Source organism: Amia ocellicauda, chromosome 10 (assembly GCF_036373705.1).
Source record: "Amia ocellicauda isolate fAmiCal2 chromosome 10, fAmiCal2.hap1, whole genome shotgun sequence".
Taxonomy (NCBI): domain Eukaryota; kingdom Metazoa; phylum Chordata; class Actinopteri; order Amiiformes; family Amiidae; genus Amia; species Amia ocellicauda.
The window spans coordinates 10096361-10122876 of NC_089859.1; the positions used below are offsets into that span (position 1 = coordinate 10096361).

General features: G+C 36.5%; 1 protein-coding gene across 3 annotated transcripts in view; it reads left to right on the top strand.

Annotated features, from left to right (window-relative positions):
* The window catches only part of lrch2 (leucine-rich repeats and calponin homology (CH) domain containing 2), a 57311-nt gene that overhangs the window by 2582 nt on the left and 28213 nt on the right, over positions 1 to 26516 (top strand). For all 3 annotated transcript variants that reach the window (XM_066714945.1, XM_066714946.1, XM_066714947.1), the window contains exon 2: positions 25306 to 25450. In XM_066714945.1, the coding sequence (XP_066571042.1) occupies positions 25306 to 25450 (145 nt within the window). The remainder of the gene's footprint in view (positions 1 to 25305; positions 25451 to 26516) is intronic.

The window sequence follows — 26516 nt, forward strand, 5'->3', positions numbered from 1 at the left end:
CACTCTACACTGAAATTACATTTGCCGGGAATGTCTGGTTATAGAGGAAAAGGCACTTATTGATCAGATTTAATCTAAAAAAAACATTTGTAAAATACAGATATCAGTCTCTTAGACAATGACTTGGGACCCAAGCATTAATGGATAACTACATGTAGGCCTAGTCAGTGCTGCCTTTATTTATTGTAGATGCTTCTTTCTTCTACATAAATATAACCACTATCAAGTTCAGATTTGAAGTTTTCCTTAAGAGGACTGGTCAAAGTTTAGATTTTTTTTAACATAACCATTTGGTTTAGGCTACGTGTTTTATTTTTGTTTCCTGTGTTTATGAGTAGATATTAAACTGATCAACTGACCATGTTGAAAGGTTTATATGACAAATTATGATGAAACTGTCCTCAACTTCAGTTACAGTGTCACTGTATTGAATATTGAACAAACCAATTAATCTGTGACTAAGTCTTGTTTTGCTCTTTGTTTTTCAGCTATGGCTTAATTTCACTTGTACCAGACAGACAACACATATTTTAATCACCAGCACTCTGTATAGCACTTGGCTTTCACATATTCTTATGTTTTATTTTTATTTTTCATGGTCCTCCACCTTCTTTGCTTAATGTTTTTCTTTCCATCTGTCTCTCTCTCTCTGCATCTCTTTGTGTGTCTGTCTTTTTATACTTCTGTCAATCTGTCAATCTCTGTGTAGACCTAAAGCTTATGTTAAAGTTGGCTAGGTCTACAGTATATATGCATCTATGATAAGTATGGTGTTCATTTTTTTTTCTTTCTCTTTTCTCATGAAGAGTCATGCGAGTGTATCATGGCAGGAAGTGTCTGTCCTATTTATAAAATGCTGGCCCTGTTATAGTCCGCAAAGCAGCAATGGTTGAGCATTAATCTTTTTGCTTCTCTGTATTGCAAAAGCACAGGATGTTAGTGCTTTTCAAGTGAAAGAAAATGAACGTATTCTCCCATTCCTATGGCTGCATTTTAGCCCGTACACATCTGCAGTGCCCTGTAATCTTTTGAAAACATCAGATTGCTGTGGTGTTAACACTATAGGCCTTTCTTACCCACTGGCAGTTTTTTTTTTTTTGTTTTTTGTCTATGGTTGTACAAAATGCAGTGTAATAAATTGTGGGATATAATTGGTTAAACCAGTTTCTGTTTTCAAGTCTTTGTTGTAATGGCAGCCTTTATACACTTCCCTATTTTGAATCAGTATTGGAATTCAGAAAGTGTACTGAGGCTTAGATCCTGTTTACAGGGAAAATTTGGCAGTTGGTCTCCAAGTGAATATCACAGATTAACATCACAACCTTAGGGAAAATACCCTTCCAAAGGAGAGTTAATTATAAATATCAGGCATTATCTCTAAATTGTGGTATATAGCCCATATTATGATTGTTACTTGGTTTTCATAATGTGCCGCAGGAGAAAGCTTCCAATTGCCTGGACTAAATCTAAATTCAGATCCATCCATCTATTGCAAATTACCAGTGCAGTTAGTTTCTCCTGATTGGTGGGCTTCCATTGCACTGGGTAGATGCAAGATGCTTCAGGAAAAAGAAAGAAACCTGCTATAGTATTGGATTATTAAGTTGCTGGTGGCAGGTGGAACAGTTAGAGAGTGTCATCATGCATTAATTTGAAAGGTGTGGTGCTCAGACCAGCCCTTCTAATGTATCATTGCCTCTGAGCACCATGTCATTTCATTTAATGGCTGTACCTTTGCACTCAACCTATCTTTGGTAGATCGTTCACCACTGTTCGTGTGGGTGTCTCTCTCAAACCCAGGTGCAAACATACAGTTGAGAGCCCTTGTCTTAAAGCATCCTCCCTAAATCCCTTATTCTTGACCTTATTGTCTTATTTTTATTTTACTATCAATTCGTATAAATGCCACCAGTGTTTCACAGTAAGATAAGTCGTTATGTCAAGCTCTTTAGTTGTTTATTGAAAAATATACATATCTAACAGGTGTTTTTTAGAAGATGAAAAAAAAAAGGGGGTTAAAATGCCTTGCTTTGTGAATTTCCTTTGCAGGTGTGATTCCACAGTTTTACTATATCTATTAATTTTATTTATTTATTTTATTTGCATAGCTTTTGTCTGAATATTCAAGATGGTGTTTTCCTACATGGTTAGCCAGCTAGCTCTTTTCAACATACTGGTCACATTCAGCGAATTGTACTCACCTGATAAGGTCCCACCCCCCCACTAATGAACACTGACAGATGGTTTGCATTCATCATTTAAATAATAAGAAAATCCCAAACGTTCAGAATTACTGCATATTGTGTGAAGGATGAAATATAATTTTACAACCCTGTTGATTATCATAATGAGAGAATTTCTGGAGGACACAAATCCATTTATTTTTACTATAAACTAGGCTGTCACCGTGCAGGCTTAACCAGATGCAGCATGACAAAGTATAACTAATCATTGTATAACTAGCTCAGAGAGTGACCGAAACGAGCGAGAGAAAGCTGATCATAGTTCGTTTTTTCAAGCTCAGTAATACAGGTAGCCCTATAGGGTTACAGTCTTGGGGGCAGCTACTGAAGGCTGACTGAAAATTGTTTCCTGTCACATGCATCTTGCTCAGCAAAGAGCAGAGGTTTAAAGATTAGTCTTGAGGCAATCCTTCTACCTTTTGAACTGCCCACCACAAGAATACTTCCCGGGCCTCAGCTCAGTGTCATCTTGGATTGTAGAGTACAAGATATTTGGACCAAGTGAACGGCCTGTTGTACTGTAATTGTAGCATTCCTATCTTTGCTGCTGTCTCTTCCTCTCATTAATTATTCCATGCCCAAGTAAGTAATCAAATGAGTAACTGGTGGACCGGCAAACACTACTGCCCTCCAGGAACTGAGTTTGACACCCCTTGTTTAGGCCTTTTGTTATCAGGTGACAAAGGAGCACAATTGCCGATCTCGGAAAATCGATTTCCCTGGAAGCTGGATTGCAGTCCTCAGAGTGACATCGGCCTGAAAGTCCTGCATAGTAACACTGGCTGAGACTGTCCTTGAATTTTAATCACACTTTTAAAATGCGTATTTAATTCCTTAGGGCTGTAATACAAGGAAACAGCCTAGATTTGAGACTGCATGACTCTGTACCGTTATCTGCAATGGTGGCCATTGTATGATTTATTGTACAGTAGTAAACGTGAAGGAGCATTCCAACAAGGGATTTATGTTGGATAAAAATAATTAATGGAAATGTGTGCCTTCATAAGTTTCTCGTTAAGATGGTTGTGCGCTGTGAAAAATCACTGGGCGTTTAATTTTACATAATGTAGGCGCAGTGCTATATTTTGTTCAACACCATTTCATTTACAGGAAAGCAGTTAATTGGCTGGAATATTGTAGTATTGTTCTCCTTGGATTTGCTCTGTTAGTTATTCATAGTTCTGTACCATTCAAGTCTACATTTATTGTTGAATTCCTTCCAAGTCTGAAAACATATTAGCATCTCCTCCTCCCAAGTTGTCTTTTCTCCTAATAATCTCAGTGTGACAGGCTATTTGGTATAACAGAGCAGTGAAGCACTTGTTGGCTTACAGGTATTGCTTACAGTTAAAATGTAATTGATTCCCTTTTTCAGGGTTAGATGGCTCCTCAATGCATGGTCTTGATTTGGGACCTGATGTGTTTGTGTAGGCTATTATTTGATTAGCCTACTGGAAGAGTTTCTGGGCAAAGGCTTGCTACTGTTGTTGAGATGCCTCCTTACATTTTTTAAATGAGCTGCATGTGTCTTCCATAGGTTCTGTCTTTTGGTTTTGTACAATGAGCAGTTTGCTCCGTTTGAGGGTGTTACGTGTCTTGATTTTGCTGTTCCGGGAAGAAGTAGAAGTAGGCCCCAGATGATTGCTTTATTCTCTCATCATAGTGTTAATCGGTGCAGGAGAATGACAAGCAGCAAATGTATCTGGGATTTGCTGTGATATATTTCTGATTATTTCTAGGTTTTGAGATTAGCTGACATCCATGGATAGTTTGAAATCATTAAAAAGTTATATTTGAATAGGAAATTGCCTGCAGTCCAGTTATAGTGCTCTATAGTGTATTTAATACTTCTGTGGAGTAGTACAATAGCTTGCCTTCTGGTAATGTCTGTGCAGTGGTACAACAGTATCCTTTCCAGACATATTCAGAGTTTCAGCATGATGTTAATTTGACCTAGTAGAAGTTTTGAGACCACTTTATAAACCCTGTTTCTCACAACTAATCTGTGACCTGTCTCAGGGTGGGAATTTGTGGCATCTAGAAACTTACAATAAGATATAGGCTAATCTGCCCATTCACAGGTTCTGATGTAAACAGTGAAAGATACTGCAGACTTTCCAGTAGTAAACCCCTCAGTGTTTTAAAATCACCGTTCCTCACAGGAAAAGGGAGATATAAAAGTGCCATCTGTTCACCATTAATAAAAACAAAGGCAGTGTATTCAAAAAGGCAATGGAGCTGGACCTTTCAAGTTCCAGGTCTAATAGAGTTGATGCCCAGAACAGAGAAACACATTTTTATTATCTCCTGATTGCCTGCAGATCATCATCAGCTGTATTGTAGTAGTATAATTCAGACTCGTACTTGTATTATTTTCCAGGTTTCAAGGACAGTTTTTATGATAGGTGGTGCTACTCATTTCCTGCAGGCTGTATTTTCTTCTGTGTGAATGTTTGAGTATTGCATAGTTTTGCAAAGCTCTATTTTAGTCCAGGAAAGAACTAAACATTGTTTTATTTTTATGTATAAAGGGTTTTATCTGCTTTCAGCATTAAAATATCATGCACTTCCCTATTTCAATGTGCCTCAGTCTGTTGAGGAACCCTTGAAGTTCCTCAGTTCCAACATGCACATAATGCTGTTATATGTGGGCCTAATTTGTATAAAAACTACAAGCATTTCAGGTAAACCAGACATTTGAAGATCTGATCAAAAAGCCTTTTTCCTCCTCAATTCCATCCAATCTGCAGTGTTAATATTCCAATGGGGTCGGTCTGTTAATTTAGCTTGGCACCATACCATAGGCTGCTTCAGTAGTTTTGGGAAGGGAAAATAACTTTAGTAAGCAACATGAAATAGATATTTTGTGCATAATTTAAATAGTATTTGACTTAGTATTAGAATATGAATTGCTAATATAAATGCCCATGTAGGCATGCAGTAGAACCATGCATTGTCTCGATTCAGGAGATACTAAATCAGCCATTTCTGGCTTTAGTTATTATAGCTGAAAAAACATGATGGTTATCTGTCTTATGGGACATCTCCTTAAGTTGATATTAATTTAACAAGTACAATTTTTTAATTACTTTCTTGCATATCTATTACATTCTATGTTTTGCATTTATTATACAGCACTCCATTGCATCCAAGACATTTTAAGGTATGGTTTAATGCTTTCCTCCTACATAATGGCCCACAAGATAAAATAATTAACATAACAGCTTAGTATTTGAACTAATTCACCTCAGAATATGATGTTCCTACAACACCTTTGCATGATTATGATCAGTCATGTAATTTGATTTATTAGATTACCAAAATAGGCCACAGGCCCACCTAATTAGGCATTTTATAATTTAAACATGGGCGTCCACCTTTTCATGTAATCAACCTTTATGAGATTAAACATAATGAACTCATAAACCTGTAAAAGAGTTACATCGTACAATTCCTTGATGAATAGTCTAACAAATTGCAGGCTACACCATAAACCTAATTTGTTGAGTTACACAGTGAAGCAAAAAATAATGTGCATGGTTTGAATTTAAGTTGTATCGGTAGCTGGGAGTCTCGAAGGGTTGGAACATGATTGGCACCAGGAGAAGGATAATGTAAACCTACTTAACCGATTTGAGGCCGATTTGAAAAACGGTCAAGACATGTTTTCATTTAGTCCAGTTCTTATTGCTTTTGTGATTGTGAAGAGAATGTCTTCGTTATTATTTTATTAAATGAAAACACGCTATATTGAATTAACTGTTCAGCCTCGGCCTTTCCATTTAATGTTGTTACCAATCAGGACTGGTTCCTTCTAATCTGAAACTAACTAATTATAATTTGTGACGGTAAGCTGTGATAAATTCAAATTGCCCATTTTAATCTCATGGCAAACATAGCAGTAGGTCTAAAGGAATTCTGACACTGACGTTATTCCCGCACTGATGCACTATACTGTGTGTGCAGAAAATCAGACAGTTAGTCTCAAAATAACACCCACATTCCTTGTCTTGTCTGCCTTCTTTATTTTGTAAACTACTTTTAGACTGATGTAATGTTTGTCATGCTTTGGTTTTAAATGCATACTAGTTGTATTTGTCTTTTTTTTATGGCTGGATTTATGGGATTTAGTAGCTTGTGAATTATTACCAAGGTCCACTGGATTCATTTACTAACATTACTTGCAGTAATCTTTTTTATTAATGATTTAGCTACTTACTTAAACAAAGCTTGCAGTTTGTTAGTAAAATGGCATCTGCAATATTTTTTCATCCACTGCAGCACAGTTGTCTGTTTCAGGCCATGACAGGCCAGGGAGGAGATTCTCAGAGCTAGCATTTAGCAATCCAGTTTCAGATTTATGTAACTAGCAGTAACCTTACATATTCCTGTCCAACATGCAGGGCAAAATCTCAGATGTCCGACTGGAGAACTGAGTATGCACTTTAAACACATTTTGTTATTTTATATGGTTTTGCCTGTATTGGTTTCATTTGGTATAAAGATTTTAATTATTTTGGTTGGCAAACCCAAAATGTGTTAATTGGTGCCGAACTGTTCTAATGAATTCTGAAGGCTTATTCAGAATGCCTTCGTACATTGCCAAATTACTCATGTTCTCTCTGCCCTATATTCTTCCTGCTCTGAATAATTTTCATCGGCATTCGGGTCACTTCAAATTTGAATCGCCGAGATCAGAAAAGACCTTCTCTTCACTGATTGTTTTATTTCACATATATTTATTTATTTTCCTCTTAATTTTGGATATGAAACCCATACCATGCCAATGATGCATCCTTCTGGGAAAAATAACACGTTACCACTAGAACCTTTGTCATTTTGTTTCTACTGAGCCCCTGTAACAGTTATGGGGAATATTTGTTTCTATTAGTTTACTATACTTAATTTTTTCCACTTCTGTCAAAGGGAAAGTAAGAAATGAATTCTTGTAGGTACTCATTCTTATCATTTTTCTGAAATCAGGATTGTGTTATACAGCCACTGCACCATTCCAGTAAGACTCCTGTCCTAACATTTGTAAAATCTGAGAAGCATATATGGAAATGAATGTCTTTCCAGCAATGCACTATTCTGTGTGGGTGGTGAGCTTCAAGTACTGCCTTTAAATGGCTTTACTTTTTTGGTCACAGCTGACTGAATTTATCTGGGCACTAAACATAAACGTGGAAATTCAGGAAGGCTTTCTAATTCAAAGATAAACGCTGCCAGAGAAGCAACTGGAAATCTTAACCATCCCGGGTTATATAATGTAACCCTTAGTGCATCAGAACACGTATGCTGATAATAGGACATATCAGTGAAGGAAAATCGTGATAAAATATTTGTATATTGTACTATAACTAGAATTTTATTACTAGAGAATTGTCTAAAAATAAAATGTATCTATCATCCTGCCCAAAGAAAATGTACATAGAATGGAACTTTTTTGTTTTTTTTATATATATATATATATATATATATATATATATATATATATGAATGTATTCAGGTGAATTCATATTTAAAGTCAGCATTTTTCATTTTTGGACATTGTGAATGCTTCTTGCATTAGCCTTTAATATATTTTGAATATGTTTGCCTTTATTATTAGGGAGAGATTGCATGTGTCTGTCATTACTCTGCCATTTGTGGACTGCTAAAGATTTGAAGTCGAGCTTCTTTGTCCACTCCTGTTTCATATTTATTTGTGTGAAAATGGCAGTCGTTTCTATCTAGAGACCTGTCTCTGTTCATGTTCTTGTAGTAATTTAAATGTCTTCATCCCGGCTCATTTTTAGAACTTCAAAGATTAAGCCAGAGCAGATGCTGGGGGAATTGCAAAATCTTTTGTGGTAATTGCTGTCTTGGAGGTGCCGTAACTGATCGTTTTAATGGTGTGGGCAAAAGAGGGGAAGCACATTCAATGCCGCTCATATGTGAATGCTTAGGCGAACCCAAACAGTGGCTGTTTTTCACTGGCGCACTTTGGGGTGTAGCAGGCGGAAAAAGTCTGTCACCCTTTTGGAAGCAGATGGTTTGCTTTGGGAAGGCATGCAAAAATGGTCTTGCCTGTCTTCTCCTCTAACATCCAAAGACTCACTCCATCTCTTTTTCTTAGAGGATTGGCAGCTTTTGGCACAGCCCAGTAGGAGGTATTTTCAATCGGATGGAAGCCTGTTTTGCAATTTCAGGGTCCAGTAAGGAATAAGCCAAATTTGAATAAGCTGTGGTCTTGCAGTGGGTAAAAGGCATTGTGGCAAGCAATATTGATCAATATCTTAACATGACTTTGTAAAGAGTGTTTTTAGATGTGGTAGTCATCTGATTATAAAAATACCCACATTCCAGTCGCAGTTTCCTTTCAATTTATTTTCATTGATGATTTTAATAAAAGCAACATGCATGTGTATTAATCATCACCATTGTGAGTCTGATGTGGCAACAAGAATGATCTAACTGTAACTAAAACTACAGTGTACAGGATTCAAACTACATGTGACAGTGAATCTATTTGTTAATACAAAAAAAACTGAAAGCTGATGCTGTAGTTGTTGTTTTGTGAAAAAGCTCAGATGTACACTAATCTATTGCCAGGCTTAAATCAGAAGCAGACTGCCTAGTAACATTGGTAGAAATTTGAAATATTCTCCTTTATGGTGTCAATTGGGCTTAAATCCATTTATTTTCAATGAAATCTGGTCAACCGTCCGGATTACTTTAGCCTCTGAGAGTGTTCCAGCCTAGATTGAAGCATTGTCTGTAACCACACAGGAACGAGAACAGAAGCTCTGCCCTGGTATGCATTTAAGAGACCATTCAGATAAGGGTAAGAACTTAGAAAGTGACTGGGAGCGAATAGAACAAAGAGCTGTACTAGACAAAAAGGTCTAGGCCTTTTAATTTTTAATGAAGTGGATTTGGGTGTATGTAAAGATCTGTTCCTTGGAGTCATCCTTCACAATGTCACAGAAAAAGAAAATCTAGGCTCACCTTTGCTTGTGGCTATTGCTGTAATGATGCATGCTGTGCTTCTGGTGAGGGTAGCCCATTGTCAATTATTGACCTCAAGGGAGACGAGGGCTTTAGAAGCCCATTGCTCACAGCATGTGGTTGGCATGGGGAGTGGGATAGAGAGGGGAGGCTTTTGTCATTTGTCCGACTGATATTGAATGGGACAGGCTTTCTTTATTAGACATCAGCAGAAAAGAGGGCACGTGGAAGACCCGGTCATCGATTTGAGCTTGATGCTTAAGAGCACTGATGTTGGACTGTATTTTGATATTTCACTGTAGAGATGAGTTCCTCCTTGCAGTATTCAACTCTATATATTTTTGTGGTAGGGGGCTGCTGCTTTAGGAATACATCTGATTTCTCAAACAGAGTTGACAATACATTTGAGCGATATCTCTTGAAAGTTGTTTAGGTTTCTCACTGCTTAGAATGCCTTAAATTAGAATCATATTCTACAAATGCAAGTCACTTATTCACCACAGGATTTGACAGGCTTGTTCTTGTACAGGTCTCTAAGTCTTGCAATGGATGCTCGTGCATACTGTTAAAATGGTCAACACCTGGATTGGAAAAAATGCCATCAGAAAGCCCTGATACAGCTGACCAAGATGGATGGCTTAAGAAAAACAGAGACGTCACAGTAAACCTTAGTAAACCATATGTCCTATTAGAACTTTCATTTCTTCATCTTGTATTTCAGTCTAGATCTGTCTGTGCACTAATTATGTTCCTTACTGACTTCTCTGTCTCAGCTGCTAGCAGCTTCAGTTCCCAGTAGCCCAATTAAGTTCAGTATGAACTGCAACAACCAGAGACACAAACCTGGGAAATAACCAGCACAGTAGCAGACAGGAGACTATCATCTGGCAGTGTTGATCCAGACGGCTTTACTGGGTTGACCCCTTCCTTCAAAGCTCTTAGTGTGTGCTTTGGATTATATACTGGAGTATAAATTAGGACATGGACTGTGGGAAATTGAGGGAAACTAGGGCTTAATAATGACATGTCCTACTATGGCAAGTAGAGTCCAAGTGGTGTCAAACTACCCATTAAGAGATTCAGCTTTGAACATGTTTAATTTTAGGTCTTCCTTCACAGCAGGCTTTTTTTGGTGTGAATCTATTGAATTTAAACAAAAACAGTACAGACATGCTTATTGATGGGATTTCAAGTATTGATTCAATCTTTATTATTATTATTATTATTATTGTCATCGTATGGTACTGGCAGTGAGGAAGTACAGTGACACGTTATTAGGAGGTTGTTTATTTGATGCACCATTCATTTATTTTATGGAACTGCAACTATTGTAATGAATGTGGTGGCGGTTTTCTGTTTCACATTTTGGTTTACATTTCCTTAAAAGGTGCCATTCCTTTTACTCTCCATGTAAAAATGTCTCTTCACCTTGACAGGCTGCTAAAAGCTGTTATGGGACATTTTCACTAGTTAACAGTTAGAAGTGATGAAAGGCCTAAATGTTCTATATTACAGGAATGTAAATGGCAGAAGCCCTTTTACAGCTTTGCCCTTTGCCATTTTCTGTGGAATCCCTAAGGTTGGTTCTGTCATGATGGATAAAAATGAGACTTCACAAAAGTCTGTGAAGCACACATGTATAGGGCCTACTCCTGGGGTGTGAAGACTCCCTGGCTGTTGTCACAGGCAAGTGTTTGCAATTCCATGTTTATCCAGTGCTGTGGAGTGAATGAAACATTTCTGTGCATTTGGCTTAGATTACCATCTGTTTGTTAAAGTTTCTATCCGGTGAATTTAGACTTCCATTTCAGTGTGGTAGCAAAATAAACTCCTCCATTTCCCCATTTAATGTTGTGTGTTTTTGGCCAATTTATAAATATCTTATTCCCTGGTCAGCTTTTAAATCCCAGCCACACAAAAATGTATTAATCTATTAATTAACAGAGATTTGCAATTGTAATTAAGCTAGAGAGCGAGTCTTAGCAATGCTTTTAACTATTTATTATTATTATTATTATTATTATTATTATTATTATTATTATTATTATTATTATTGTTAGACCTCTTTAAGGAATGCAAGCTTGTTCAGTATCACAGACAAATCACATTTAATATCCATCATGCTCTGAACTCTGTGTTAATAAAGGGCAAGTTCAGAAAGGAGATTATTTCAGCGTCTAGTATTCCATTTTAAGATTCCCATGGCCTTGAAGACACTGTATACTATCCTCTAAATAATATGTCTTTAAATGTAAATTACCTGGCAATACTTGATTGGGAAGTGATTACTTGAAGTCAAGCACAAACATCTTAATTTTTATAGCATGGCACTCTTGGACCCTGTCCTAGCTTGGATCATTCAACTGGAATCTTTACACTTTTTTCACATTCAGATCAGGGTTCAGGAAGCCCTCAACATATGTATGATTTTAAAATAATTATGTATGGATGTGTGTATCAAGAACAAACCAGAATATGTGACATCACTGAAATATTGAAATTGTTAAAATGGCAATGGGCCAGACACATTGCAAGGACATGAACAGATGAAAGATGGACCAAGGAGGCTATTGAACGGATACCAAGAGATGAGAAAATACCTAGAAGATGACCACATAAAAGATGGAAGCTTTTGCAGGCTTGACATGAAAAAGAGAAGCTGTAGATCGAAGCAAGTAGAAACATCTTGGGGAGCCTTTATCCATAAGTGGATCAATATAGACTGATGGTGATGGTGATATATAATCTTTGTTTTTATTAACAACATTGATTCAATTGTGAATCACAGAATAACATTATTTCAAATGAAGGGTGTGAATAATTCAGCTACAAGTGAATGTGTATATTTTGCATTAAGTGTTTGTTTTTCTTGTAAGTCCCCATGGCTTTCAGAAGCTGTTTTATTTGTTTTTAGATAACTCTTAACATTTAAGCAGAGAGCCATTCAACAACCTTACTTCTTTACTAACCAGACCATGCAGTCTGGTGTTATTCCACAGCACTCAGGTTCTCAGACTGTGAAAACACTGAATTAAAGGGATTAATCCTTTATAATATTGAATTACTTGTTGTTTCCCTTTGGTAGAAGAGATTTTGGCCCAGAATACAACCGAGAGAGTCAGTTGTTTATCACCTTTTGGCACAAAGGCATCAATCCTGTTATGTTTGTGTCATGGATATCTAACACAAACATTAGGAATTAATTAATTACTTAATGGTTGGTTAAAATGTTTGTTTGTTTTTTCCGATAAAGGGATAATGGTTGTACTGTATTAAAAAAAGATTTCATATGTAGTTTAGAGTTCCCTGTAGTCATTGTTAAAAGCATTAATTTGGGATCTTTATGGTTTTGGAGAAGATTGTCTATATGAGTTAAAAAAAAAAAACATTGATGTAGATATAGATACATTCATTTCCTCATGAAAAGGGTATTTTTTTACTCCAAATAAATGAGATGCCTGAGATTGCTCTTTAGTAAATGATATAACTTTTTTGTTTTTTTTGGAAACTCCCCACCTTCCCAGGGAGTGATAGGATGATGTAAACATTCAGTCGAGTAAACATTAAATGTTCTTGGTTTCATTTATCTTTTTTTGGCTGCTATCACTATAGATCCTTAGGTGACTGGTGCTGAAATTAGTACACCTGTAAAGTGATTTCCACTTCCCCGCTGTGTGTTAAATGTGACTATTGCATGTGTATGCCTGTGAGATGCCTTAGTCTTGATTATTTTTAATATTGAGTGGGTAACTGTTGTTTTGTTGGGTTCGCCGACCTGTAGGATCTGGAATATCTTTCAAAAACGTGACAACAGCTTAATGGAGTGACTGCCAAAGCACCTTTCCTTAGGGGCCATGCTTATTGTAGATGGCAGCAAGCTTTTTCGCACTGTTCATGAACGTCTCCGGCTGTTTTGAGTCAGTGCTGCTCCATTTACAGCTCGGCGCTGTGTCTCTCGGGAGAGGCGCGTGTGTCTGAGCCTTGAGACTGATGGTTTTCTGGACGTGTCATTGTGGCTGTTAGACTCCATCCTGCAGTTATGTCCCCTCAGGCATCCCTCTCCCAGAAAATACTCTTTGAAGACAGGAGGAGACCCAACTAACACAATCTCCAATGTGGAAGATAATGGTCACCCAAGGGAATGTTTGCGAAGAGGAAGCTGGGCCCATTCTAGATTGGGTTTGAATTCCATCATTCTCCTCTTCATGTGCCCATTCTAAAAATGAAGATGACACTAATGTATGGGCTGTACTGTACTGTTCTCGTATACCACATTGTGCCAAGATGTCTGGATTTGCTGTGTACTGAACACACACAAGTATGCATTGTTTTGCTAAAAATAATACTATTTATTTTGCTTTATACCCTGTTTCATCTTGATTTTCAAAGCTAATACCATGGAGATGTGTTTGAGAGGGCATTATCTTCTTGGATTATGCAATTCTATACCCTCAGTTAGATTCTAAACCTTTTATTTGCATAGGTTCCATGCCACAGGTTTTACCCTCAGGGAGTTTTCTTGGTATTAATTACTGGAAATGAAAATGAGACTATTAGATCCAAATTTAGTGGAAGGGTAATTGCTCAGATGTGGGCAAAATCAAATGTGTTTGTGTAGCATTCTGAATTTGTGTGAAATATTATACAATCAAACAGTCTTCAATTTTGATAGCGTTGCAGGTTTTTCAATTTCAGATGTTGATTTTATAACACAACAAATGAAAACTATAGAAGCTTTAAGTGTTCTGTAAGGAAATCAATACTTTTCCACACTACTGTATTGTTCTTTATCGTGAATTAAAAGCATTCTGAATGAATTCTCAATTTAGTTTTAATTACAAGAATATTTGATTAATTGTAATGCAGGAAAATCCTTTCCTTGTTGATGATAGTCATTTAGCTTGAAGATCAAGTGTGCAATTAACATCCTGTACTATAGGATGTTGATGTATATTCCTAAAAGTCTTTTACCTCACTGCTAAATTTGGCTATCAGTTGTGCATTATGCATCCACTTCTGTGGCCATGTCAGTATAAGCAAATTATACTGTCTCTCTTTTGAAACTCTTAATTCTCTGTTAGTCTCTAAAGCGTAATTCCCTGTTAGTCCCTGAAGCGTTGCTATGGGAAGGAAAAATACATTAAAATACAAATCTGGATTCCTATTTATCTCTGCCAGTTTTAAATGTTTTTTGTATTATTAGTAGGAAAATATAATTGGGTTCTCTGTTTGATATGATATGTAATACATTGTCGTATGAATAGGACAGAATACAGTGCCAGTGCAGTGTTTGCAGTGTTACAAAGGGACTAATTTATCTGTCAATAACCAATTTTTCATGTTCTGTGTACCATATTATAAGAACTGCAGTCTCTAATGGGGAAATTAAACCAGATAAAAATAAAACAAAATAAATTAGGAGTTTTTCTAGTCATGGCATGAATTGAGATGACTGACATTTGATTCCTTACATAATTTGTTGGATGCAGTACAATGCAGTAACCACATTACTTGTGGAAGTTCCCAGAATCAGCCATTGGCTATTCAACTTGCTAAATATGTTAATGGTAATTGTTTAGAACCAAGTTTAATATAATATAGTGACTGTTCTCGCTTTTCTTAAAACATACTTCTGAAATCCCAGCCCTAGATTAATGCTTTAATACATTAAGACTTATTTTGTAGTCTGTGTTAGTCAAACTTAAGCATGGATCCTATCTCCAAAGTGTAGGCCAATTGTTTTTTACTTAAGAAAAATGAAGACAAAAGTTTCATAGTAAAATTCCAAAACAATCTCTAGGATGTACAGACAGGTCATGCCAACCCACCTTACTTGATGAGTTTGAATATTTGAATGTTGGCCTTTCATTAAAAGAAAAGAAGATAAGCTTTAATGCAAATGTTTTTATCTTATGGAACGTTTATGCATTTCGTACAGAGGGTTTCAACCGATACAAAATAACATGTCTTGTGGTCATTTTGTAACAAGAACCGTATTTAAATGTTGACTAAAAGTTTAACATTGTATTTTGAGTGTATGCTGTTCAGAACCATGACAATGGCTGTAAGTTGTGACCAGAAGCAAGATTTAATAAAGCTGGTGAAAAAACATTAATTGAAAACATGCACTTAGTTGAGCATTGTATTCAATTTGATTAATTTTTTCCATTAAATGCATTTGTCTAATTAATTTCAGCACTATTAATTTGGGTTGGTAGATGCAATGTCACAGAAATATTCTCATTTTGCAAACAACCTATTATTTATGCAATTATAAATTGTCTCAAACAATTAATTTCTCTTCAGAGCTTGTGAAATGCCATGTTGACTAGTTATTGGATAGATTCTGCCTCTAGACAGAACTAACTCATACTACTTACCTAGGTACTGTAATTTGGTACTTCCATTACAGTATTCTGTATAATTTGTTTAAAGAGATCCATATTTATGTTTCCAAGAGTATGTTTAATCATAGTCCTCTTGTGTTTCATTCACTTTGAATTGCTCTGATATTTTGTAAGTCGCCAATGGACAATGACGTCTGCTAATAAATAAATAAATAATAAATATAATAATGGCAGCCTCATTTATTGTAGGCACATACATATAATGTAATGCTCTCCCAGTCTCTATTGCCCCACATACAAGTAGACATCAGTTCAGGGCACACTTGTTCTGCACTGTGGCTTTGGATCACTCTGTCAAATTAAATTCTTCATTTTAATCCATTTGTCTGGCTACCATTCAATAGCTTATGTTTTTGCTTTGCCGGAGACTGGCAGCTCAGTAATTTGACACACAGACTCAGAGGGGTTGTCATCTTGTCTGTGCCTGATGTAGTGCTGTAGTTAGATATTCAAAGATGTTGCCTGAGGGCCTAGTAGGGCACAATTGCAATTTAAAATTCATATTGTAACTCTTAGCTGTACACCATTCAGCTTTATTGGTCAATGGACACCTCCTTGGCCTTTTATAGTATTCTTTTAATTTAATTCTTATGTTACAAAAGAAGGAATGCATTTGCCTGTGTGAAATCTAGATACGCACACATGTTTGTAAACATGAGTAGCCTAAATAAGCACAATTTAATGCACAAACCAAAAATGTAATGTAAATAATTATAATTATTCTCAAAACGCTTTGTTAAGCTTCATGTAGACTTCATCAATAGGCATCTGCAGTTAACATAGATGACCTTTTAAAATGTATTAAAAATTGTTCCATAACTCTGAAAGGTACATTGTAATAAATTACACATATCTGTTGGTTTGGAATAGGCATATCGATCCACTGCTGGATGAAGCTCTCCCCAAGATATTTTCCATGCCACGCCTTTAAAGTTTATGATTTCATCTTTCATTTAGGTCTGTTTTTATCTCTTGGGATCCATTCGATAGCTTATTTTGTCCATCTTTGATCTGTTCTTATTGCAATGTGTTGGGCCCATTGCCATTTTAATAGTTTCACTCTTTCACTGATGTTGTATATCATTTGTTCTTGGATTCATTCATTTATTTTTCTTTCTCTTCTTGTTATTACAAGCATTCATCTTCCCATCCTCCATTGTTTCTGCAGTTTTTGTGTTCAGTGACCAGGTTTCACATCCATAAGTGAGCACTGGTAATATGCATTGCTCAAATACATTTATCTTGAGGCAAATGGGTAGATTTCCTATATGTAGATATATAATTTCTTTATTCCAAAGTAAAGTACAAAGCTATGCATTGCACACAGCAACTATCTGACTATATGTTATAGTATGGTCCTAGCAGTACATTTCATAATTTAAGAAACTCTAAAATATGTCTGTCTTGGTATATATGATTTGCAAGCACTGCTAGGAGCCAGAAACATGCCATGTGTACCCGGCAGTAAATCGGCATACAGATTGTCTGAGCTACAATAAGGGGAGTCCCCCTTAACCTACAAACTCAGATATGCAGGTGTCCTCTGTAATCCAGATATGGTTCATTAGCAGTGGGGTGAGTATTTCAGGCTTGGCATTTGCCATCTCGCAATTGGTAATGCCATAGTGCTGAAGAGACTCTCTCTAACCATCTGGATCATCCAATTTACAACATTTATATCTGTGTTTCCTAAACTGCTTCATAATCGGCTTACTCCAAGAAACTCTCTCATCTCTTTCCAAAGTAAAGCTTCATTTCGACAGTCAGCAGCTTATAGGCAATTGACAGTGTTTGTTTAAAGTTTGCCAGAATTAAATCGGTTACTGAGTGTGGGCAGAATGCATACGAAACATCAATTTTTATTAATTTATGTATTTATTATTCTGTATTAAACAATTTCCTTTTCATTGGTCTGTTTTGGCATTGTTGCAGCATCTTAATGTATGGTTGACTTACATTTCATATGTATATTATTTTTTTGCAAAGGTTGAATTTAAAGAACAACAGCAAACAAGCACAGGCCTTGAAAACAAATGTCCTCATCTAAAAGAGAAAAATAAAACGCATGAAAGGACTTATGTAGTTTAGCTGACATTCTTTCAGGTCCTTCATACATGAATGTACAGAAGACTGGTAAGTTGCAATAAGCACTAATACAGTAGTTTTCTTGTGTATTTGTAAGATGCTTCTGTGTCCCTTTCTTGATAAAGGTATTCATAATATAGCTGGTGCCTAATTGTAGGTTATTTCTTTGGCCTAATTTCATTGGATGGAGTGTACAACCATGTGCAAATAAATGCCAAACCCTGTGATGGGACGGTAGCATGGTAGAAAATTTAGGAGAATCATATTGCAAACTGGTTTACTCTGCTCTTACAGGTACACTTTTTCCTTGTCAAACATTGTACTAAGCAGGTGAAGATCCATTAAATGATTAAAGCATTGGATCTTCTGCTGAACCCAGTTATAATTTTACATTGCTTTTGAAATTAAATGAGAAAAATAGATGCACCCAAATGAAAAGAGAAAAAGATTTATCCCGACAGTGGCAGTAAACTGAAAAGGACTGTGGACAGCCTTTAGTCAGCTATATCTACTTGTTCTTTCATTGACTGGAGAACTTATCAGAGTACTGTTAATTAAATAGCTATTGAACTGTAAAATCTCTGGGCATGTTGATGGCTACAGTGTTACAGCAGCTCCAAGACTGTCAACTGTGAAATCGTAACTATTATGCACAGACAATGCTTACATCTTCTCATCAACCCAAGATGTTAACGGGAAGGATAAGGACAATGCCTGCTTCTGGCTTACAGGTCTTAATTATTAATAAGCATGCACAATAGTGCCGTCTTTAAAACACTGAGCAGTAGAGAGGTTAGTGTAGCTGTGTTAGACATCTCTTGGCAAGAGACAGACCCAGCAAGAATTATTGTCATTCCACTAGTTTAACAGTTTGTCTGTAGTGGGAAGCCTTTCCGTTTCAGAAGAGTATCATCTACGTGCGTCATTAGAAACCTCTTCTGCATTCAGCTGAACCACATCAGGATCTGGTCTGCATTTTGAATGGGATAGATGCTTTTTAATGTTTATAGAGTTGCAGACAGTGATTGTTAACCATGTGCCTTTCTCTAGCTCTGTTAGCAGACCCTAATGGTAAAGCACAAAAACCCCATCTCACAAATACTGTACTCACAAGTTTTATTGCATGCATCAGAAATTACAAACAGACTAGAAACACAAAGAAATGGGTGGCTAATAGGGTTCACAGTGTGACCGTAATACTGTACTGTGTGTTTTTAAATGATGCACTATTTACAGACGAGAATGTGTAATCACTATATTTAGTATAGTAGGGCAAATGGTGAAAGAAAAAAATGTTCAGGCCTCCTATAATTAACAACAGAAATGTGGCTTAAAAATAATTAGGCTGATTTATATTCAGAGGCATGAGCATTTGGCCTATACAAAAAAAATGGTCGTGTACCTCTCAATCAGCCTCAGTCCACTATAAATATAAGTTTTGTTTCTTAATAGGCTTGAATTATATTTTCATTTTTACTTCACTCGCTTCTCACATTTTGCACTACTTAAATTGTTGTTCTTAGATTATGTACCATTTTTTTCAACTGAATCTAAAAAAAGAATTGCACAGAGAGAAAATGCAACCAAAAACAAAATACTATAATTAAAAAAGGCCAGGTGGTAAACCACTCCTTTAAATATATTGCCGAATCTTGATTTTTCAATGCATGTATAGCTAGCCAGCTATGTCACCTGTTTTAGTTGAACCACATGCAGTACCTGCAGGTCTAAGTGTGAATGTTATCTAATAAGGGAATAAACTAAAGACCCTGAGGCCTGGCAACTGCTTGTGTTTCCAGGGTTTGGCTTCCTGCAGATAAGTAAAGGAAAACAGTGTTTGAAGCTGGGGAGAAAGCACACAATTATATGGCCTGCTTGAGTGCAGAGGGAAGAGTCGGCTGTAGGATTGTTTAATGAAATTACTTTCCTTTCGCAAGTTCATTGTAAGAACAGTAGGACTCTTAATGAACTTGCCAAGTTGTTTTTCTTAATATGAAGCAAGCCTGTATGTCATCTTAACATAAAGAGAAGGGTGTAAAATGAATACATAAATAACCTTAAAACGGAACAATGGCTTAAACGTTATTGATTACAGTGTGAAATAAGGAATACATGGAAGTAGAAAATATATTATTGTGTATTTCATCTTTCTGTTTTCATTTTTTTAGTCAGATTCTGAAGAATATACCAGACTGCTGTACACACAGTATGTGCTGCAAGTTAAAATGGCAGTTTTTTATCTATAAATAGGCTCATTTTGGCATTAGACAATGTTCTTGTTTAGTCTCTTTGACTGCAATTTAGTCAATAAAGCAATATAAAAACAGGCCCAATGTGAGGAACAAACTTGAACATTTGCATACTGACAAACCACTGAGAGAGACCAACGGATGCACCATTCATTTCATAGGTAGTGTTGCCATGGATTCAGGAAAATCTCTCTGTGGAATCAAAACAGAATATTTCTGAGCTTTCTCGCTCAACAACAAGTATTATGGTCTTCTTAGTCTTTCTACTTCTAAATAGAAAGGGGAATGGCTTTTATTAGACTCCAGAAAAACATGAAGTCATAGTGGTATAGTTTAATAGTGAAAGAGAAGGAAGCACAAGAATGCTTTGTAAGTGAAATGCCATTTTCTTTTTGGTTTTACACTCTTAATAAAATATAAAAACATTAATAGCAATGAACAGAGATTCTTGTTTTGATGTTGATTGTATTTTTTTCTGTCTCTGTCTAATAGGAAACACAAGGGTAATCCAGGACAAGTACTAAAAACTCCAGGCTTGTATGATAGCTAAGAAAATAGTTTAAAAGTTCTTTAAAAGTTTAAGAGCCTCAAACGCATGTTGTGTCTATATCAAGGCAGTCTTAGATTAGGTTTGCATCTATAAATAAACCTTTCTCTGTGCGTTTGTGCTGGGAAACATTGGCATTCTTCCTAAGTCTGGCCTTTGTCCCAGTGCAAATTAAATGACACCTGATACTGTACCGAGAATATGAGACATTGAGTGATGCTGTGTGTGCAAAAGCTACCTGATCAATTAGGTTCAACAAAATTAATTTTCAATATTTCAGTGCAATGCTGCAGGTAATATTTTTGTCTTACACAACATTAAACAGAAGATTATTCGGTGTAATTAATGTCATATACAGTATTATAATATAGTTTGTAGAGTTTAGTTTATTCCATCTGTCAGTGGAGGAGAAAACAATCACATGAATGGGAATAAAAACATCTTTAAAGGGAAGAAAGATTTGTATTCTGGGGTTCACTCTTATGCTACACAACCTCTCAGAGCAAGAATAATCTCACAGGTGATGGAAACTAGAGCAAGTACATGACTCAGCCTGCTTCAATTCAGTTCATTGTACTGTACATTGGAAACCGGGCCAAACTATAAAGTATCCTCATTCATTCCATTGATTATAAATAGAGTTGTTGTCCTTGTCTTTGGAAATTCCCAAAAGTCCCTGCTGATTTTTTTTATTTTTGTGGGGGGAACTACGTCATTCAGCCCCTTGGTCTAGAATCTGTTATTTACAAACCCTAAACCTGTCTCCGTCTCTCTCCATCACAACCTTACTTATACAGGACAAACACTATTTCGAGTGGCCAGCAAAGTTGTAATCCCATATCTATCACTTAACAACAGCAGGGCTAATGCACAGTTGGCTTATGCTCGTATTAAGTCTGCAGAGTAGTGGCAAGTTGGTGCATAAGATATTTTTGCCTATTGTTTTACAGACGTTAAAGGAAATGTCCAAATTTAATCAGTCTAATCTCCAATCAGTATTACATTCTTGTGAGCTTCGGTATGCAAATATATACAGCTTTCACTACCAATTGACATGGGTGTCTCAGTGCCTTTAGGATCTCTCCAAGGTTTGGATAGGGTTCCCAATGAAACCCTTTTTCTTGTGGTATAATGTTTAGATAGTTGTTACTCAGTTTAAGTCACTAATACAACATGGTTTTTGGGTTGTGTTCATCTGGCACATCAAATGAAGCCTGTTTTTACAGCTTCAGTTTTAGTTTGTAATACAGACAAAAATTGCCATGTGAATGTAAATCCAGTAGTCTGATAATAAGCAGTTTCGGTTTTAGTTTTACAGAACAAAAGAAGCTTGATTAAGGTGAGAAGACGTTAAGTTATACCTTGGATTTTTTTTTTAAACCGGCTATTGATTAAAATGTGCATTTTGCAACAAAGTATAAAAATATAATATTTGTCCATTTAATATATTTTCTTTTACATTTGCAATTGCCCCTGTTCTTTAATGCCCATGCAGTCAATACATCTGCAAATATTAATCAGCTTGGTTCACCCTCTATGACCATTTACACGCGTCCTGTGAAGCCATCCTGCTTCCATCATGCAAACAGTAGAGCTACAGTGTTGTAGGGGAGACAAATGCAGCCACCATGAGGGCAATACTGGTCACAGTTGTCTCTGAACAAGGAAGTCTTCACTGTTGGGCCCAACCTGCACTGTTTAGTGGAGACATATACTTCAGTCACTCGGGAGCTAGTTGAATGTATTTTAAATGAGGTCAGCCTACTCCTGATATAGAGCGTCCTTTATTATTCTACTCTTTTGAGACCCGGCTGACCTACTGTAACAAAACCTCTGAGAGCTGAAAGAGTTTAATATTTTCTCCAAATGTAATCCAATCCAAGACCTCTGTTCATTGGGGATATAGGTGTGTATGAGCACACATGCTTTCCGTCTGGGTCAGTAATCTCATCATACTTAATTCAATGTACTTCCCAAGATATTCATTGAATTGGTGGTGTGGGAAGCCATACTTGTAGGGAGAGCGATTTGGGTCTTCACTTAAGTCAGAAGAAATCTCTGTAACAGAACTAGACAAAACAGATCAGATATTTTGGTGAGGTTTAATTTTTAAGCAGTCCTATCATAGTTTGTGGCTGCAGTTGGGTTTGTCTTTAAAAAGCAGTTTGCCCTGTGATCAAATTGCTTTATTCAATTAAACTATTATATTTGTGGTTTGTTGTGTTACGATTTTGGCAGTTCAGACAATATAGATATGTAAACAGTGCTATTAGGGATCATTACCTACAGATATGGAAACAGGACTGTCTTCAGTATGCCGAGTCTGTAAAAATCAACTGTTAATTAGTATTTTAATGTGTTGCCTTTATAATAGTAATCTGATACCCAGTGCATTATGTTTACATAGAAAACCTTTTTAGTACTGCAAAGTGATCTACATAATTATAATAGTATTTTTCATATGCTTTACATTTTACCTTTACAGTTTGAAAAGTACCAAAAAATGCCTGTAAAGATGTGGATCTAAGATGTAAACACACAATAACTACTAAGATTCGCCTGTGTGATATTATCCAACATTAATCCTGATATGGACAACTACAATAATGCAATCCTTGTTTCATTCTTTAACATGTGATACTTAATTTGACCACTTTTACAAGTGTTTCCATGACTTGGGGTGTGCACAGTATCGGGAACTTACAGTGTGGCAGATGCTGGTTTCATAGAGACAGTTGCCAGGCAGCACAGCTGGTGAAGTGAAAGCTTCAATAACCTCAGCACTTCACATCAAATTAAGGTTAGTGTGTTAAACCTACCTTAAAATGCAGCCCCACAAACCCTGCGAATGGAAGACAGGAACCTTGAAGGAGAGGCCTTGTGTTTCTTGGGGTGCCTGCCTGGGATCTGTCTGTGTTCAGAAGATTAATTAATTAATAATAAAGCAGTGTTTACCGCATGGCTCTCCCTGAAAGCCCTGAATGCCTCCAAAGAGGTGTACTGCATGATACAATTAAGCAATTAACATCATATCATGCTCTGTGGCATGTATAAAAATGCTGAGCAGGCCCAGTTCACCCGCTTTTGCATCAAGATGGCAAGAGGAAAGGATCTAAGTGAGGGGTCATTATTGGGCCACGAATGGCAGGAGCTTCAGTCACACAGACGCTCAACTGGCTAGTGTTCTCAACAAGTGGGCAAGTGCATGTATGGTGACACCAAGAGAACAGTACAGGCCTGACTGCTTGACTACTTTTTTTTTTTTTTTTAAAGTTTCATGCATTGTTGTCTGCAAAATATTAATTGACTAATGCATGTTTTGCTTATATTGTTAAATTCTTTTTTTTGTGAACTAGTTGTCTTTCTGTTGAATAGCCATTCATGGTATTTTCATAATTGTTTAATAAGTCTTCCATGTGTGTGCTTACTGCTTAGGTATTTAACTCTAGCCACCTATTCCAGCATAAATCACTTCTGACGGGACTTAGTCATCCATTTTAAGTTGTTTGTTTATTTATTTATTTATTTATTTATTTACCTACTTATTTTGTACTACTACTATTATACTATGCCATTTCAAAATGAAACACTGGATAAGTGGCTAATGCAGGTTCAATCTATATAAACTGTACCTGACTTGCATAAATCGGATGCTATTAAATGTTATAACTGCTGAATGATCTTGATCCATCCTGGTTAATTTGTAATTTTCTGCTTAGGATGCAAATGACATTTCACAGGGACTAATGATATAGAGGGCTGTTCTATAGATCGATGCAGTAATGCTCTGGCTCGCTGACCCATATATTACACTTAAAAGCATTCTGAAGCTGCAGCTACAAGGAAAAGGATCATAAACTTAACCGAATCCATAGCAGTAAGGCCAGCAGGATGCCTGTGTTAACTCAAGGAGTCTGTTCTGAAGATTTAAACAAGACGCTTGACAAGTGAGGCTGGGAGATGATTTTAATTTAAGGGATTTTGAGCTACTGCATGGGTGTGCAAAGAGAATAAGTAATTTATACCAACATGGATTTTATTGTGTAAGGATTTTTAGACACCACCAACAAATTAAATCAACCAAAAAAGTTAGTGACAAATTGCTGCTATACACAGGGAGCTGTCAATAACCAATACTTTTTGTTTTAGGTTTACTGTAACTCCTAGGCTTCTCTTTGTTAGTAAGTTTGCTCTTCTGTGCTGAAACAGATGACATTGCAGTACTTGGTCTGTGTGAACACGCCTAAATCATTTTTCATTTCAAGCATGACATCCTTCATACTTCTGCAGCTTGTTTCAGATTTATCAGAAACCCCTTATTTCTCTCGCTCTCCTGCTTCTCTGCTCATACATTCTCTGCCACAGATATGAAGGTTATGGACTAGCCATGATGGAGGTGAATTTAATCACACCTACAAAAATTTCCTAGAGGATTCCTGTGGTAAATAGAGGATACTATATTTTAAAGGAATGTCTGACATTTCACTGTCTTGAGAAGGAATTTGCCCTCAGATACTCTTGACTTTATTAACCTGGTCTCAGATTTAATATTTGAAAGTTTGTAAGTGGCATGGTATGTGCTAGTAATAAGAGGATGGCCAGTTACATAGGTTTGATGTTAATAGGAGCTTAAGAGGGATCATGCACTTTATATTCTTTATAACAAGAATCCTCTTTCAATCAATCAATTTATCACTTGAGTCTTACTGATACTTTAGCATGCCTCTAATACAAATATTATGCTGCTCAATATAGCACTGATTTTTCCTCTTTTTCTATTACAGATCTCTCAAAGAACAGATTTACCGAAATTCCTCCAGATGTGTGTCTCTTTGCGCCGCTGGAATCTTTAAACTTGTACCACAACTGCATCAAGTGCATCCCTGAAGCGATCATAAACCTCCAGATGTTAACGTACTTGAACATCAGGTGAGTGGCCCTCCTGTAGGTGCAAGAAAAGTGATGTTCAGAGAAGTGTTGGAAATCATGCAGGCAGAGTGTCACTGCACACGTGAAAGTAGAGGCTTTTGAAAATCCTTTGCACATTTTTTAGTGTAAAAGTTGTTAAAGGATAAATGATAACTACATCTGCCTTGCTGACCATCTTCCTGCTGATCTTTATCTGTCTCCCTGTCCATATATCTGATAGACCATCGTTCTGCGTTGAACATCCAATCACATTTACAAATGTTCACTTGAACGGGCATAAAAAGCTTTAAAAAATGCATCAGTCCCTTAATGTTGACAGTTGAGCTAAAAATACGATGGAAAAAAACAAGCTTTGAGCTTTTGAAATAAGTCTGCTCCAGGTTGAATTCTGAAAATGCTGAAACATTAGAATTACCCCTAAGAGTACACTTTTACATGGTCAGAAACCATAGAGTGAGGCTAATATTTTCTATTGGAGGATAATAAACTGTCCTCAGAAAACAATAGTTGAGAAGGAATTGAATGAAATCCCTTTTCAGAAAAGTCATCCTCCTACACCCTGTGTACACTCACTTTAAATTAATATCCCACAATGAATTGGAAAGAGGGATGTTTCCAAGTGTCAAGTTAACATTTAGTAACAGAATAGACCGATTGAAAGACAATCAAGAATTGAAAGCCACAAGAAATGCCTATACCCATCTATACCCTGAACACACAGGGAATTTATATTGCCGCACTTAGTCCAGACTCTAATGGTTACATTTCTTAATTTGAAACCATAACCCTAGTCCTAATGCTGTATATACTGTAGTGTTTGCCTTGGGTAGGTTTAAGGGTCACAGTAAACTGGAGCAGGTAGATCAGATTAAGGGAATGGTTAACTACAGATACAAGTGAAGGTAGGTGTGATCTTACTGTTACATTTAGGTTGTTTCTAGAGTAATATTAAGCCTCTTTCACCACTATGTGTGCACAGCTTCTGTAAGCCTATGCCATCAATCTTTGTAATGTATCAGTGGTATTGGAAGCTTGAAGTACCACCTTACATAGCATTCAGACGTTA